At 34.7% G+C, this 16,494-nt stretch overlaps 1 protein-coding gene across 3 annotated transcripts in view; it reads right to left on the bottom strand.

Annotated features, from left to right (window-relative positions):
- Nucleotides 1-15,266, bottom strand: part of LOC122572083 (tachykinin-like peptides receptor 86C) — a 49,705-nt gene extending 34,439 nt beyond the window's left edge. For 2 of the 3 annotated variants that reach the window (XM_043736669.1, XM_043736668.1), the window contains exons 1-2: nucleotides 15,200-15,266; nucleotides 12,432-13,046 (exon numbers count right to left, since the gene is read on the bottom strand). In XM_043736669.1, coding sequence (XP_043592604.1) covers nucleotides 12,432-12,726 — 295 coding nt within the window. In that variant the 5' untranslated portion in view covers nucleotides 12,727-13,046; nucleotides 15,200-15,266. The remainder of the gene's footprint in view (nucleotides 1-12,431; nucleotides 13,047-15,199) is intronic. The other variant, XM_043736671.1, reaches the window with a different exon arrangement.
- Nucleotides 15,267-16,494: the final 1,228 nt, after the last annotated feature.

The following is a 16,494-nucleotide window of genomic DNA, read 5'->3' as shown; positions in this document are numbered from 1 at the left end:
CTGGTTTGCGCTATGTCAACGCTGCTCCCTGGCAAATCCAATGCATTTACAGTATTCGAATTTTCAAGGCCAAATTAATCTAATTCAACGCATCTCCGCTGCTGTTGGGGTTATCTAGACAATTCGATGCGCGTTATACTCCTCATTTAATTCTTTATACAGAGCGCATCACCTGGTTTGCGCTATGTCAACGCTGCTCTCTGGCAAATCTGGCAGATGTGTCAAAGGACGACGCGAATTAAGAGCGACTCATGTTGTTGTTTTGCTTCGGGGCATTGACACCGCCTTGACTTATAAAACGTAATGATAAATAAACTCCGGTCGAAACAATGCCGCCGCTGCATGCAACCGTCGAATGAAGACGAATTCAAATTTTCCGACTTCCCCCGTCCAGTATAAATAAACGGACGCGATCGCGAGCAGGTAGAGTACATACGGAGTATCCATCAATTAGCAAGCAGTTATCAATCAGTTATCAGTTAGTCGCGCGGCACAGTATCTCCGGGTATCAGGAGCATCGAACAGTATCTAACAGAGTATCCACAGAGTATCTACGAGTATCTTCGACTATCTCACGACTATTTATCCGCGATTTTATTTTGCGATTTATACTTTGTATTAACGACTCACGTACACGGCTGTACATTAATTTATTATTTGAAGTATATTCGACGGTATCGACAACGAGCAATTTCGTCCTTTAAGCCACACGTACCAACTATCATCTACACATAAACCTCTAGAAATATAGTCATTTTGTTTAGAAATTGCGTAACCCATTAATTCACGAAAACAAGGACCTACACATAATAAGATTATCAATTTATTCCAATACCAATTTTTAGATAAATTGTGCATAACAAAGTGATATGTAGGAAAATAGATGTAAAAAAAATAGAAATCAGTTACTTCCATGAGTTCATTGATTACAAGATGTCATGAATAACAGCAACTTCCGAGGTAAATTGTGAATATAGTGCTTGAGAAAATAGAGTTACACCATTACTTTTTCCTGCTTCTCAATTTATGGAGTTAAACAACGTGGCTTCTGAACAGTTCGTACGTACATTTGAGATATTCATGGAAGAGGAAAATTGCAATACGTGTGTGTATTCTCGGTGGACGCATGCGTTGCTTCGTCGACTTTTATTCGTTAGCTTTAGAACGGAAAGTGCAAATGAAATAGGGATAAATCTCCATCAGCTGATCTGCTGACCTACATATCTGCCGGTGTAAATCAAATTAATTCAAATATCAAAATTGTTCATATTACTTTCATTGAAATATGTTCAGATGAAGGTAAAAAAATATGGAAATTTCATTTTTCTTATTTGGTTGATAATATCGTTGTGTACACGGTATGCACAGACTTACACGCAGAGAAACACATTCACTCTCTCTAATTGAAAATGTCATGAAACCAGTTTTGATTTGTCCCTGTGGAATCAGCAAGTAGACAGGTTAAGTGGAATGCAGCTATTCATCTCCGACGTTTAATCGAATATCGTACGATTACCTTACAACGCTCAACATTACAGAATATCTCCCAGCTTTCATGCAGTAAATTGCTATTTAAAACGAGAATAGTATTAATAATGTCAATATATTATAATAGTACTAACAATAGCAATAATATTCAGTTCTTCTTTTTTCTATAATACCATGTATCTTTATTTACACTACAACAATACTGCAATTTTTTTGATTTTTCTATGCATTTTCAAATTCGTTCCAAATTTTTTCAATACAGTCGCTATAGTCGTTTTTTGTTATAGTGCTAGTGATATTTCAAAATACTTTGCATAACGTATATATATATAGAAAACTTCTAAGAGCGTTGGAATACTATTGTGAGTATAGTATAGCATAAAATTCCTGTATCGAATGCAATAGGCCAATACATATGAGAAGACAATTTTTCATTTAGAACGACGAACATTATTTTGTACAAATTTTGTTTGTTTTTGTTGCAAAGCCTTCAACGAAACAGTTCAGTCGTTGTAATATAATTATAATTTGCGTAATGATGAATAGATGAGTAGTTTACATCGTCGAATAAAGGTTTAAAGGATATTTACAGGACATAAGCCATTCTTAATGACCTAACACCTCTCCTCGCGTTGAAACGCATTGCGATGCATGCATCGACGCTTGGGTTTCGTGAAATTTGCATCGGTTTACCTCCGCATTACCGATTCTTCTCAGTTTTGTGGCGTGATACTAACCTTGAAACACGTGTTTCGAAATGTCTGATTATCTTTCAACTCCATTATTATCGTGATTAATAGAAGGTGCGTTGATCGTAAGAAATAAAAGGCTTGAATGCTAGGAAGAAGTGGGCGAAAAGATGGTTAACTGAAAGAAGAAAATCGTCGAATTTTTCGTTATTAGAAAGACCAAAAAACGAACGAATCGGCTGATTATAGAAAATATTTGCGTATGGATGATTCTGTTTTTCAACATCTGTTGGATAAAATTCGCCTATGGATTGAAACAGAAAGTAGAATGATGGGAGATGCAGTTCGTGCAAGAAGACAGATCTTCCGCATCCCTAGGATTTTTAGCCACCGGAAAGAGTTAGGAAGATTTATGCGCATATTTGTGAAGAATCAAACGAGGGAAATTTATTTCCCGAAAAATTATATTCGGTATGCCGATTTCTCCATCGATACTAGTTGGTTTTGATACCGATTCGCCGATGCAGATCTATAATACACTGTAACATGTCATGAAACCCATCATGCATCGATGTATGATACACCGCAACATTGTTCAACCTGTACAATTACCTTTGCATTAATTAATTTCTCAACTCTCTAAATGTATCAAGCATCAAAGCTTTATGTAAGGCAATTAAGTGAAATCCGTTTATAATTCAGCAGAGTTTATAATTTAGTAGAATTCTATCGACGATATTGGTTATATTAAATGAGATATACGCTGTGTTAAACATTATAGAAACCCCTTGACTGCAAACATATTTTTTTAACTAAATATATATTTAAGGTATGTGAGGTTAAATGTCGGTACAACTTTTCCGCTAGTTTCACCCAAAAGTATCGTGATGTTACGCTCTTACGAGCGTATCCTAACTTTCTGGGAGTTATTTACATAACAGAATTATACGTAACAAAATTACATAAGTTCCATCGACAATTTACATCAACGATTTCATTTAAATAGATATCATTATATCGTATCTGATGAAGTCTCGCAAATAAAATGAAGTTCCATAGGTCTCTCTCTCCGCGTTATTTGCAAATTTTTTTATCTTGTGAAGCGCAAAGCCTGTTGAAACAGTTATACGTATAAGAGTGAAAGAATTTGCTACAGATCGTAGAGAAACTGTTTCTGAACTCTATAAAGTTGTCACTTCAAAATGCGAATCTTTACGAAGAAACAAACGGTATTTGTCCACGGTTTGTCCACATTGGTCGAATCAAAATTTTCGTTTGTCCATTCTTCAAAAGAAAGTTATCACCGAATGAAAATTTAAAAAGACTGTGATAACTTCTTTTTGAAGCGTGAAAAACATGGACCAACGAACACTGTTCGTTTTTTTCTTTTTTTTTTTTTTTTGCAAAAATTCGCATTTGGTGGTGGCAACCTCAGTTGATTCGTTTCTATCATAGAAATACCAAGTCGATGTCTAACATAAAAAAATACAATTTGCAGATGATTTAACCGAGTATTTGAACAAATTCAATATTTTAATTAAATGAAATGTCTAACAATAATGCAAATTATTTCGACAAGAAACAAGCTGTTACGCTCGATGCAAAAGTGGAATTCGTAACATGATTGTTTCTCGAAAAACCAACGGCATGACATCCATCGATCATCGTGGCGAATTAAACTCTGGAATTGGAATCATAAAAACTCATTGGAGAAATGGAGTCGTAAAACTCGCTTTGCACAAACTGAAACTTGTAGGTCTAAAGCCGACACATTAAATTATAAAAAGTACATCAAATATTGTCAAATACCGTAAATAAATAATATTAGTAGGCAATGGGAAAACTGTATGTGAATAATAGCATGAGCAATTGTAATTGATGATACGTTTCGTTATAAAAATTATTTCGCGGAAACCTGGAAAAAAAAAACTGCAATACGATAAATTCATCTAGCACATCCAGTTGTATGCAGTAATATTACCAGTTATAATATTTAGACAAGATGGTCTTGAAGTAAATTTATACAATAGAAACGTGTCAGACGATTTACTTAACTTTATAGTTTTCAGTCGAGTGAATGAATGCCAGTAATTCAAAATGTTTATTAAACTTCGGCTATTTAATATCGCAGTAGGAGAAGATAAATTTAAACAACTGTTACGAATATATTTACCAAGAGTAAAGAGTAAGTCTAATTAATTGCAATACGTCTATTATTCTGATAGAAGAATGTAAAATACTATACGTATTGTAATTTTAATAGTGCAGATTGAGTGCGCATCGATTGAGTTGCGACAACTTGATATCGCATTAAGGAAAAATAAGTTTGAAAAATCTTGTGCGAATTTATGAATATTTAACGTATGGAAACATTTGTATTTATTCTAGATTCTGTTATTCTTCCAAACGAACACCTTCTAACTAGAAGGCAATTTTATTTTTCGAATTCTGACAGCATCGTTCGTCATACTGTCTGAAATGGAAAATATCTAGTACGCATAATGGATATTTCTTATTGTTCCGTATATTGTTTCAATCGCGACCACGATGATCTTTCAAAGATTAGAAGGGTAAAGTTTAAGGATAAACTTTGAATAATATTCACACATACTTGAGTCGAGTATGCAGTGAATAAGATTAAGACGTGCGGTAGTTGACGCATGACGCCGACGCTTTGAACATTTTCATTAATCATCCACAACTCGAAAACTAAAGGCGACGCTTCGAGCGCCACTTTGATGTTACTCGATGCTTTGTCCCTTCGAATTAATTGTACAGATAAGTGGGATTTGCTGTTTCTCAAGTTGCCGATCGTTATCAGAATTTACCGAATGGACCTTTAAGTTGGTTGTATCATCTCGTCTCCAATTAGAACTGGCTTTTTTTGTGAAAATATCGCCTTTTGTAGTAACCTAACCCCGCTCTTATATATCTATAAAAGTATATAAAATTATTGTCTTTTTCGATATGATTAAATCAAATCAAATCAAATTAATGAAGAAGAAGGACAACTGCTCATAAAACAGGTTCGACTGTACTTTTTTCTTTTTCATTTTTAGTTCTCAACGCTGGAAAATCAATCTTCTAGCCAGGACACGACTAACAAGGAAGACGCATTTGTAGGATACAGCACAGTGCCACATAAATCAGAAAGAACGACATAGCCTATACTCTACCAGTCAAGTTATGAATGTTAAGACGTTAGCAATTAGTTTAAGTATTTACTTTAAGTTTAAATACTTTATTTGTAGCCAGGAGAACATTAATTTTTTAGTATCAACGGATTCAAAGTTTCTCCTGGCATCTCGATGGCAAACTGACGTATCGTAAGTATGGTAAGGTGAGTTTGCCCTAAGCTTGAATTTTCCCTAAATGTTTATGTTTACAAAGTTAACTAATTCTTCACTGGTCAGTGGTCGATCACCTGCGAGGAATAAAATTTAGCGTAACCCACCCTTGTGGAAGGAGACGAAGGATGCGAGTTGTAGACTTTAGGCGCTCAGTAGATAATCATTCAAACCTTCGAACAGAGTACGGTCTCGAATCATTCACCAAGTTGTACTCGCGCATTATCATACGGTCAATTTTAAAGTCGCGAACTGCCAACTATTCACAACTATTCATGCAACGATGGAGATAAACGAATAAGGTTTTCATAGTCGGTCGAGAAGTGCCTCTGCAACATTTTTATAATGTTATCTGCAAAATCGCGTTTCTTTAGTTGCTTTAGTCACTTTCCTCGCAAGGGTACGATACGCTAACACGACATTTTTATTCATTTTTATGCGTTGACTCGGAACGTCGAAGTATCGACACGCATTTATGAATATTATGAATACATAGCGTGCTTCAATTTGTTTCCTTGTATGCATACCTGCGAGCAATCTCTTATTTCTACTCTTTAAAACGCAGCAGTATAATATTTGTAAAGAGCAAGTAATTTCATCGTCGCAGACATCCAATTGAAACTTCTAAATCGGTTTTATTGAATTGTACGATCAGTATAGAATGACGCAGTTTTCAAACTTTGAAAAGTCAATATAATATTTACGTTCGCATCGTGCGATCGGAATTCAGGAAGTTGCTGCAATGTTTTATTGGAATACGCATCACATTACGCCCACCAACGCCTATTTTCGAAAATGACTACTCAATCAATGTGAATCGTTTAATAAATACTAGCGAACGACGTGCCAAACGAATTCGGAAGCATCGTTGCATGAAATATCGTGGCATTACACAATTTCAACAATTGTCTACCGTTTTTTTAAAAACCTGTAATTTTCGTTCTTTTCGATTTTCTGCCGAAAACACTTTGAAATAGGAAGAATTAATTGCTCCCAGTATCTTTTTAGGTGAATTGAAACAGCTTTCGATAGTCTCTGGAATTTTCAATCATCGCGAACAACATTTACGACAAAATACGAATAACTAAATATAATTCGGCTTCTAATCCAAGAATAGAGCATTTTAGATATTACAATATATATATATATATATTGTTTGTCTGTTTGCATGTTTGTCCTATTACCTTACAGCGACTCTATTACCTTACAGCGACTCACTCTGATATTTGTCTTTCTCTTACTGCATATCATATACGTTCACTGCTTTTTCCTATCTTCACCATCTTCCTGTAAAAGCGATTTTCTCCGATCGATTAATAAATTAAATTAAACAATTAATCCTTTCAGCATCGAGCTGTGCGATATGAAGTGCGCGCCTTGGGCTGCCGACTTTTTGCGGCAAAACACCTGGTGCCGCGCTGCACCGAATACATTTGAATTTTCTATGAAAAGTATATCGATAGTACTTGAATCTGAAATCCAACAAATGTCCAATAAATGCGTACAAAAGCCTACTAAACAGCCCTGATAAAGCTGTATTGTATTTCACAGGAGTAGAAGAAAATGACGTATTTCTTATTATGTGTTTTGTTTCCATCTAAATACATAAATGTATAAACTAAAAGCCATTAAATTCACATTAAAGACTTTCATATTGTATAGAGGGTTTGCAGAAAGGTTGGTGACGAACTCTAGGAGTATATAGTATTTATGAATATAAGCTTAATAAACGTGGATTCAAAAACCATTTGATTTTGCAGTTAGCAGATGTTTTTACTAATAAGACACTACATCTGTAGAATATATCGAATTTGTTCCCAGTTCATTTCAACGCACACGTTTTCACATATAGAAGCATATACTATAAGCGTTGACAGATCTCTGACATTTGTCTCATCTCTTGTTAACAGTTTTCCATTTGTTATTATCAACCCATTTAACGAAGCAACTGATTTAACATATACCGTGATTTTATAATTTTATACATTAAACACCTGATAACTCCAAAATTAATCGCTTTTAAATCGTTTGAAAAAAATATTTCTAAAGTATGTCCTCAAGCTTTTTCTACAAGAAACTAGTAATTTGTATAAGAAACTAGTAATCTCAAAAATCTTTCCTTAAAATCAATATGTATGGTTGTATATATGTATGCAGGTCCTTTTCATTTCTATTTGCATCTAGATATCTTGCATCTATTTTGTTTAGATACAACAATATTTTTAATAATAAAAATCGATACTTAATGGAAAAAATATATATTAGTGATAAAAGTGATACGAAAAATTTTTATGATAAAAATACACGTATTTTTCATCCCCCCCCCTGCGATGCAAATGTTACGCAACCGAATGAATTCCAATATTTTAGTTGACGGAAACAATTTTCTTGCGTATTGACAATTGTGTCAGTATTTATAATACCATCCACCAGAGATGTTCACAATATCGTCTTGGCGACATTACGTACAAGCACTGATCCATCTAAAGGAACAAATATGTGGCGATTTTTATTGACAATTTTGTAATGCACCTTTAAGGATTGGAAACTATTTTTTAATCGGAATTTCAACATATCGACAGCATATCGACACAATTTGTATTAAATATTTTTAAATTATAGCTTTTTATTCTCGTAACAAAATTTTTAGACACAATGAAATTTAAGGGAGCAATGAAAAGAGTTTATTCGCTTTTCAAGCGGACATTGTGCATATTTAAGCGAGTCGCATGTTAATGAATGTTACAGTGCACAGTGATTATGTTTCGTGTATTGTATCTATCAACACACATTTGACGAATTTTTGAACACGCATCTATATTAATATGAAACAATCGATACAGAGAAATGCGTTGCACGTGCAATTGAAGGTGCCTAAACGTTTACGAGAATTGCACATAATCTCCAAACTTAGAAGCTTGAAAAAAATTGTTGTATTTAACATAATATTTAACAGCAATTACAGTGACAGAACTGCATAATTGTATTTAATTTACATCACGGATAATACGAGATGGTATGATGGATTTCCAAACAATTAAAAGAAAGAAGAACTAAGAAGAAAAATGAATCTTTATTTGCAAGAAAACGGAGATCGTATAGCGCACCGTATTCCAGCAGTTGGACAGTTGTAGAAAACGACTTAGCAATACGTGTAAGCTCTGCTTATGAACACTCGCAGTGAACTAACACGATGCACTTGCTTCACAGCAATCTCGGCTTGCGTTTAATTAGAGCAGGGTCATAAATTGAAAGAAATATTAACTCGGAAATTCCATAGAGTGTTGTTCTATAAGATGTACAAATGATATGAGAAATGATAATACTACGAATACTACGCTGATTATAGGCTTGCCAATCGCGACAATCGCGACGCGAGCTACGAATTCACGAAAGACGTGCAACGCTCTTCCATCGTCAAATACAGTAAATGGTCAGTGGGATAATGACGCCATAAGAAGGTGTGAAACTCCGGACACACACATACAACACAGCATAGAACATAGGGTATGCTATGGTATTCTTTCATTTTACTCTTTAGCCGTGAGTCGACAGGTTTAAGAGCTAATGTACCATTGAACGAAAATCTCGAATAAAAGACTATAGCACATTTTGGTGAAAGTTGGATTAATAGTACAGTAGAACTCCATTTGTCTGAACGTATCGGGTGGTCAAACAGTTTAAATCCAGTTCTCCTCGCTACGTACTATGCTTCGTTCACCTAATAGAAGCTCACGATGCAATATAAATTCAACCAGTAAACGTTCGATTAATCAGGCGTTGATTAAAATTTTGTTGCAATAAAAGTAATTCAGATAAATGGACTTTATCGCGAAGTATGGTTCTACGATTCTTATCATCTCTACGTCATCAAGGTTTGCTTTTTTGCGACATGAGTGGTCAACATAAGTCGGTCATATGTCGTCAACTTTGAAATCACTATACTCTTCGTAGCTTGAGGTGCTCTCAATAGCTTCGAATGTCAATAACTAAAAGACAAAATTTCAAACACAACTTTTATTCTTCATTTTTATCTTATTCTGGCTTTTAAACACACCCGTTGAATTTCCTACCGACTGATATTAACGAACACTACTGGATAATACTGTCACTGTATATATTTCATCTCAGAAAAATAAAAGTCACAGAGCTTCGGATTAATCGTTCTAGAAATGGCAGAATAACGTCATCTTTACGTTAAATTGCCACGATTGCTCACGTAGGTACACGTGAGTGAGCGAGGGTTAAGACAGGACTGTCAGGAAATGAAATTTTCTGCGAACAATTGTACGGACAAACGAACATATTTTAACGAATAACGGTATTTTTAATCGATGCAGCGAGAATGTCTGGATTACGGGAAATCCACGGCATACAAGACGTACAAACAATAGGTACAGCATCAATGTGTGATACGAAATTCTTAACACGTGCCTTATCGATCCGTATTCCATTTGCCATAACACTCTATATGCTGAAGGAAATCGGTATTTCCTTGAATTCACATTACCCGATTTGCCACGTGATGTTCCACCGGAGGACGCGAAACTCTTTGAAATATTATCAGCGGCATAGAGCACCGGCTCATAACACTCGCGCCATAACGAGATATTTAATATCAATGTATGGAGGAGAATGATTTGACATCCGACAGCCTTGCCACCACGTTCACGCGACTAAAATCCTCTTTACGCCTTGTGGAATTGTTTTTATTAAAACAGACTGTACACAGAACCTTTCATTTCCATTGGTGACATGAAAAAAAGGAATAGAAAGGGACTGTTTAATTGTGAGTGTTGGATAAATGTAAGAAAACGAGTGAGAGAATATTTAGAATACAATGGTGGAAGCATTTGTAGTAGATGTTGGAAAATCAATTATATATTTTGAAAAGTATTGGATTTTTGATTTTGATGATTTTACCGTAATACTTTTGAGTTGTGAATGGCACGGGGAATCAACTGATGCGAACGAAATTGCAGAGTTCCATTGAAAAAAGAAAGTGCAATTGTATTTAAGTGCACTTGCGTAAAAATCCCACTGCACGACGAAAGAGCTTGATAAACAATGGAAAAATTTCCTCCACAATTTCTTTCTATCTGGCACAATAGGGACAGTATCGTAATTCGGCTCAATTATTTATTAGACTCGCCCTATATAAAATAAAGCTTTCCATAATTGGTTAGTCGTACTTTCACTCTCGTCTTTGTTAGCACTTTTATAACTCGAATATCGGCTGCAAGTGTCAAATAGAAATTGCCAATTTAATCCAGACGTATTGTACCACCCCGGTGCTGCACAGCACGAGACTGTATGAAGCTAACGAATCCACGCATATTCCATCCTTTAAAAAAGGATTCATTTTCATGTCGTTTCACAGTATGTTGAACACAGTGTGTGTGTGTGTGTGTGTGCACACTGACAATGAAGATAAACGCGTAGTTTCCTTTAATAGAATATATCGACATTCGTCAAACGCATCCGATAAATGTTAACACGTCATAGAATCTAATCTATGTGTGTATACAGGATGCGGCCGAATAACGTGTACAAACGGGCACGAAATGATTGCTTATGAAGAAGTAAGAAGAAGATATGGAGTAGAAATTTTTTCATTTAGGGCTTAGTTTACGAGAAAATCGAGTTTGAAAATTTGAAATGACACGAACTTATTGATTATTGTAGAGAATGAGCGATACGTATGTATCAGTTGAGCCTCGATAATTCGAACCTCTATAAGATTATATTATATTTTGTTCATTGCCTCCTCCTACTCCGCCACGAAGATTTCTATAAGTCGAAATGAGATTTACGTCAACTCGAATTATTTGCCACTTAATTCGCATGCTCACCTCTATTTTACCTCTGTAATTCGAGTTTAGAATATCCAGACTTCTACAAGTCGAAGTTTGCTTCTATAAATCGAACTTTTCATCGTCGCTGTCTCAGCAACTCGTGAGCGTATAGCTATATGTAGCGATAGGATGGGAAAGAACTAACGAGAAGAAAACAAATCGAATCGCTTCGAATCACCTCGAACAGAATTCGAAGCTTGAAACTCTTGAAAGCTTCGATTCAGTCTGGAATATTGATAGGTTTTGAGTCTTTATAAAGTATTCTGAGTCTTGCTCAACTTGGAAATCTTGATCGTGCACTGTCGTCAAAATGATGATCGACCATCTTCATGTTTGTCTCAATGTTTCAATAAGATAAGTAACAAAATTCCTCAAACATCGTTTTCACTCTTGAATTCTCAAGCCAAGAGTGTCGAATATCCCGCATTACGATTTCCAACACGATCAAGACTCGAGAGACTTTTTTAAAGTTCAAAGGCTCGAGACTTTTATTAATATACAGGACTGATCGAAACATTCAAGAGTTTTAAGATTCGAATCATTCAAGGTTCGAAGTGACTCGAATTCGTCGCCACACATACAGATATACAGATATACAGATTCAAAGTCATTCGAAGTATTTCAGATCCCCTGCTATTAGTTTTGTGTCGCAAAATGTCAGAAATCATTCTTTCTTTCAACGATGAAAGAAAAGGCATGAAACGCCACAAGCCGTATGTGTATCTATTAAGCCGCTGTTCGACCACAACCTAACATTTCTTCGTCGGTCGAACACATAATTGCTATCATTCCACGCGTCTTTAACTTTGGCGTTGAACAAAATGAATTCCAAGAGGAAGTTTTAAATACCTGAAGTTGCAACATTTTCTGGAAAAAGGAATGTTACCGAAAGTTTGTACAAAATTGCTGTATGTCGAATTCTCGTTAGTTAAAGCTCTTTTGTTTGAGAATTTCGTTTAATGGAAACCTATATAAATGGAGACTCTTAAGGAGCTCTTACCTTAAGGCTCGAATTACCAATATTTGATTGTGCTAAAATAAGGATCACTTACCAAGTACGATCCATATGACGATGACGTTGCCAGCGGTTGCCACCAACAGCATTGCGGCGAATATCAGGGACCAGAACAACTTTTGCCACCATGATAAGTCGAACGGTCGCTCTTGATAATTAAAGAAACAATCTAAAAAAGCATCACGTAGAACTTCCCGTTCCGTAGAACTATCCAAAGCGTTTTGCAATATATTAAGAAGTTCGCTACGATTTAACATCAACAAGATTGTGATGTCTCGTCTGAGAATTATAGTACTGCAGTTGTACAAGCCATACGAAAACAAGTTGTCCATATTTTGAGCCTGACAAAAAACTAGCACTTCTTTAAAACGGCAACAGTGTCCAGTTGCGAACAATTTGGGTGAAATTCTCTCGTCTTTTCACGTGAATTCCCGTTGCGCGTAATTTACGTTGTCTTTTCCCGTGTCAAACCGTTGCATCGTTAAATCTACGTATTAACTAATCGTTACCGGTAACAATTCAGAACATCTTCTCTTAGCGTATTGCATGGGATAGTTCCAAAGTTTGTTCAAGAACTCATCTTTGTTGGCGAATTTCTTTCATCAGTTCCACTTTTATACGGCTTTTTCTCGAAAATAATGCGCCGCTGTTTCTGAAAACATTATGTACGAGCTAATAAGTTTGCGGTTTCAGAGTGACAAATGACGACGGCGAACGCAACAGGCGGAAAAAGATGTACGCGATAGAAACAATATTTCTTTAGCCACTATCGCTGAAAAATATATGGACACTTGGTTTCTTCTTAATACGATGTGATTTAATTACACAAACGGAGGCAAAAAGACCCAAGGCGATTTTATATTTTATTAGACGAAGCAAATATAGGCTATCGGGATACGGATAAAGTTCACTTTTAAAAAATAATATACAAGAAAAGAATTGGAATCCGTAAATGTCAAACATTGTGTCAGTTTTGTCATTTAAGGAATTCATTAATTTCAGCTCGTTAAGCTCGTTGTCTACGTGTAAATAAAATTTTGAATATACCAGCGTAAATGCCAATAAGAATAAAAATATCTATCTGTTGTTTCTACAGAAAGCAAGTACATTGCTTTTCATCATTGGTTTGCTATTAATTCATATATTTGACTAATATTCATGCATGTATCGTTGATACGAATCGAGCAAAGTATCCACCAAGTATCACCATATTGAGCGATTGCACGCATTTGTTATCCTTGAGAATCTTTGCCCTTTCCTTCATACAGAATGATAATAAATAATAAATTACTTGTGAAATGATTCGTTCTGATATTATTACAAATTTTAACTATTATATCAATTACTAACTAATTGTTAATAATGAACAATTTAGAAGAAATGAACATACATTTTAAGCAAATAAACTTTGAAATAAATAACTGTACTTTAATAATTAATTAGAAATTAAGAAAACTTGAAACTATTGCAAATTATTATATTTATTCTACTTTCAATATTGTGAGATTTCATTCGGATCCATTTATGCATCAGAGTTGTGTTAATAATCATGATTTACAGTTACACTTCAAATTTCAAAACCTCATTTTAATTATGGCAAGATTCTTTCGATCAACACAATCACCAGTTTTCGCGTAACATGAACTCGATGAAGATTGTTTGAGACTTGCTGTTGAGGTATGCAGTAATCGCAAAAATCGGCACATCACATTGAAGGATTGTGGTATTGTTTAATGTAATAATAATAATAATAATAATAGTAGTAGTAATAGTAGTAGTAATAATAATAATAATAATAATAGTAGTAGTAGCAGTAGTAGTAGTAATAGTAGTAATAATAATAATAATAAAATGTCGTATTACTGTGCAAATGTAAAAAGATAAGCGTCAATTAAAAGCGAACTTAATTATAATACAAAGGTAATAACACGATATTTATTAAAACAAGGTTCCACTCGTTTTTATCCATTCGCGCAAAGATAGTTGAGATTCGTTCAATTAACGCGATCATTTTTCAAATTACACGCAGAGGCGTGAAATCATTTACTGGCGATGCTATTTACAAACGCGCAATTCTAGAATCTGCCGCTTCTATTTTGTAATTATTATCGTCGATCAATGTTGGGCAAAGCTTTATTTACTCATGAAACGATAAATAACAAATTGAAATAACATTTCGGTTGCGAGTAAGAATTAAATCTCCTATTTAAATAAAAGTCATTCAAACGATGCCAAAAATAATTTATTGCTTATTTGCAGATTTTATTTTTCATTTAAATTTAATTGGAGAACAAATGATATTATGTAAATAAATAGATTTTCGTTTTCTCTTATCCGTTTCATTTTGTGAATGAAACAATCGTGAAATTAATAAGATTATTTTTCAATAAATAAATCGCATAACTACTCGCGTTTTTTGCAACAAATTGTTCGAAAGTATATCCATCATATTTAGAGGTTTCGCCGTGTTTATCATAGCTGACAAACATTATTGAAAGTTACAAATTCCAATGTACAGCAATCTGCTTGATGGAAATATTTGTGTAAAAATTCAAATTTGTTCCACGATCGATAAATAACGAATAAAAATAAATAAAACTAACAAATGAAAAATAAAATTGTATTTGAAAAGAACAATTAATCTCGTTATTTTAAATAATATATTAATGTAACAAATAATTTATTTCTATTTTTTATTTGAAGTCCCAATTAACAACTGACCCTCTGTTTAGATAATTATTTAAATGAAAAATCTATTTAATAATGGCCGACATGATTGCCGATAGGTCCGATTCACATTCTCACCACAAAAAACGCGTCTATCAGCCTAACAATGCGAGACTGCGATAACCACGTGCATACCCAAGAACTGCATTGAAGCAACTGAAGCTTCAAAATCGCGTTCATTCAAAGATGCGTGCGCAATGACTTGCGCCTTCGCGTCTTCTACCGATAGCTTTTTTGTTACTCTTCTACTCATCTACATCGTTCATTTACTTGTATTACTTGTATTATAACCTGGTGTCGGTTGATAAACTAGCAAATTGTTATCGAATACCAGAAAGTTCATCAATTTATGCGCTTCACGATTACACGTGAGAGACGACGATTGCCAATAAACAGTATAAATCAGTCACATTTTCCTCGTGATTCTCGATATCTTTCCTACTGCTATACGATTTCAAGAATTACATTGCACGTATGAAAATCCTCCTCCTTTAAATGAACATTAATCAATTAAAAATTACGTATTTCTATTATCTGTTCATCGTCATAGTATTGCAATATTTTATATTTTACAAATATGCGGTCTTCGTAAAGTAAGCTCATTAGTAATGCTTATAAAACAAGCCATCGCTGCATCATTTTTTTCCAAAGTACATCCGAGTTTCTTTTTACATGGTAGTACATTTCTTTTACACGATTCAATCGTGTTGGGTCATCCTCTATGTATACTATTTCCCAGATTTAATTAAACCGCCAGACTATTCTTGGGGGTGAATATAAGAAAGAAAGAAAGAAAAAAAAAACATATCGTCCATGTCAATAGTAATTGGTCGATTCGTTCGTCTACGCTATCGAGGAATGGTCCGATAAGATGATATTTTTCGATGTTTACGTTTTGAGGAATATTTCAGTGATAACACCAACGCGATCAGTTATCATATATACGATAGATATAATGCGTTCACTTAGGTAATGATATCGTGTCGTCTTCGACACCGTTCGCTATTTAAGTATACCAAGTGCAGTAAGGCAAAGTATATGTAAGGTTGTCAGTGACTTTAAAGATGGAAATGGACATGACACTGTGGAGGAATATTGACAGTAATATCCACATTCTAAGATCCTTTATCGCTCAATATTTCCAAATGTTCGTCGACGTTACTCGTCTGACGTGACGTCTGAACTCGCAATGCGGCCATCACCTGTCGCTTTAGACTTTCTCTCATAAAGATACTTAGGTGGAATCAGGAGCGTAGATATTTTTAATTATTTAATATTATTATTAATTATAATGGTGGTCCACAAACAGTTCATAAGCTATGAAGGGCGAAAGAGCTACTTTTTTTGGAGCTTTTGCCTGTCTGTTTGTACTC

The sequence above is a fragment of the Bombus pyrosoma genome, linkage group LG10 (assembly GCF_014825855.1).
Source record: "Bombus pyrosoma isolate SC7728 linkage group LG10, ASM1482585v1, whole genome shotgun sequence".
NCBI lineage: Eukaryota > Metazoa > Arthropoda > Insecta > Hymenoptera > Apidae > Bombus > Bombus pyrosoma.
Note: the sequence above shows the minus strand (reverse complement) of the source record. Positions and strands in the feature narration are given on the sequence as shown.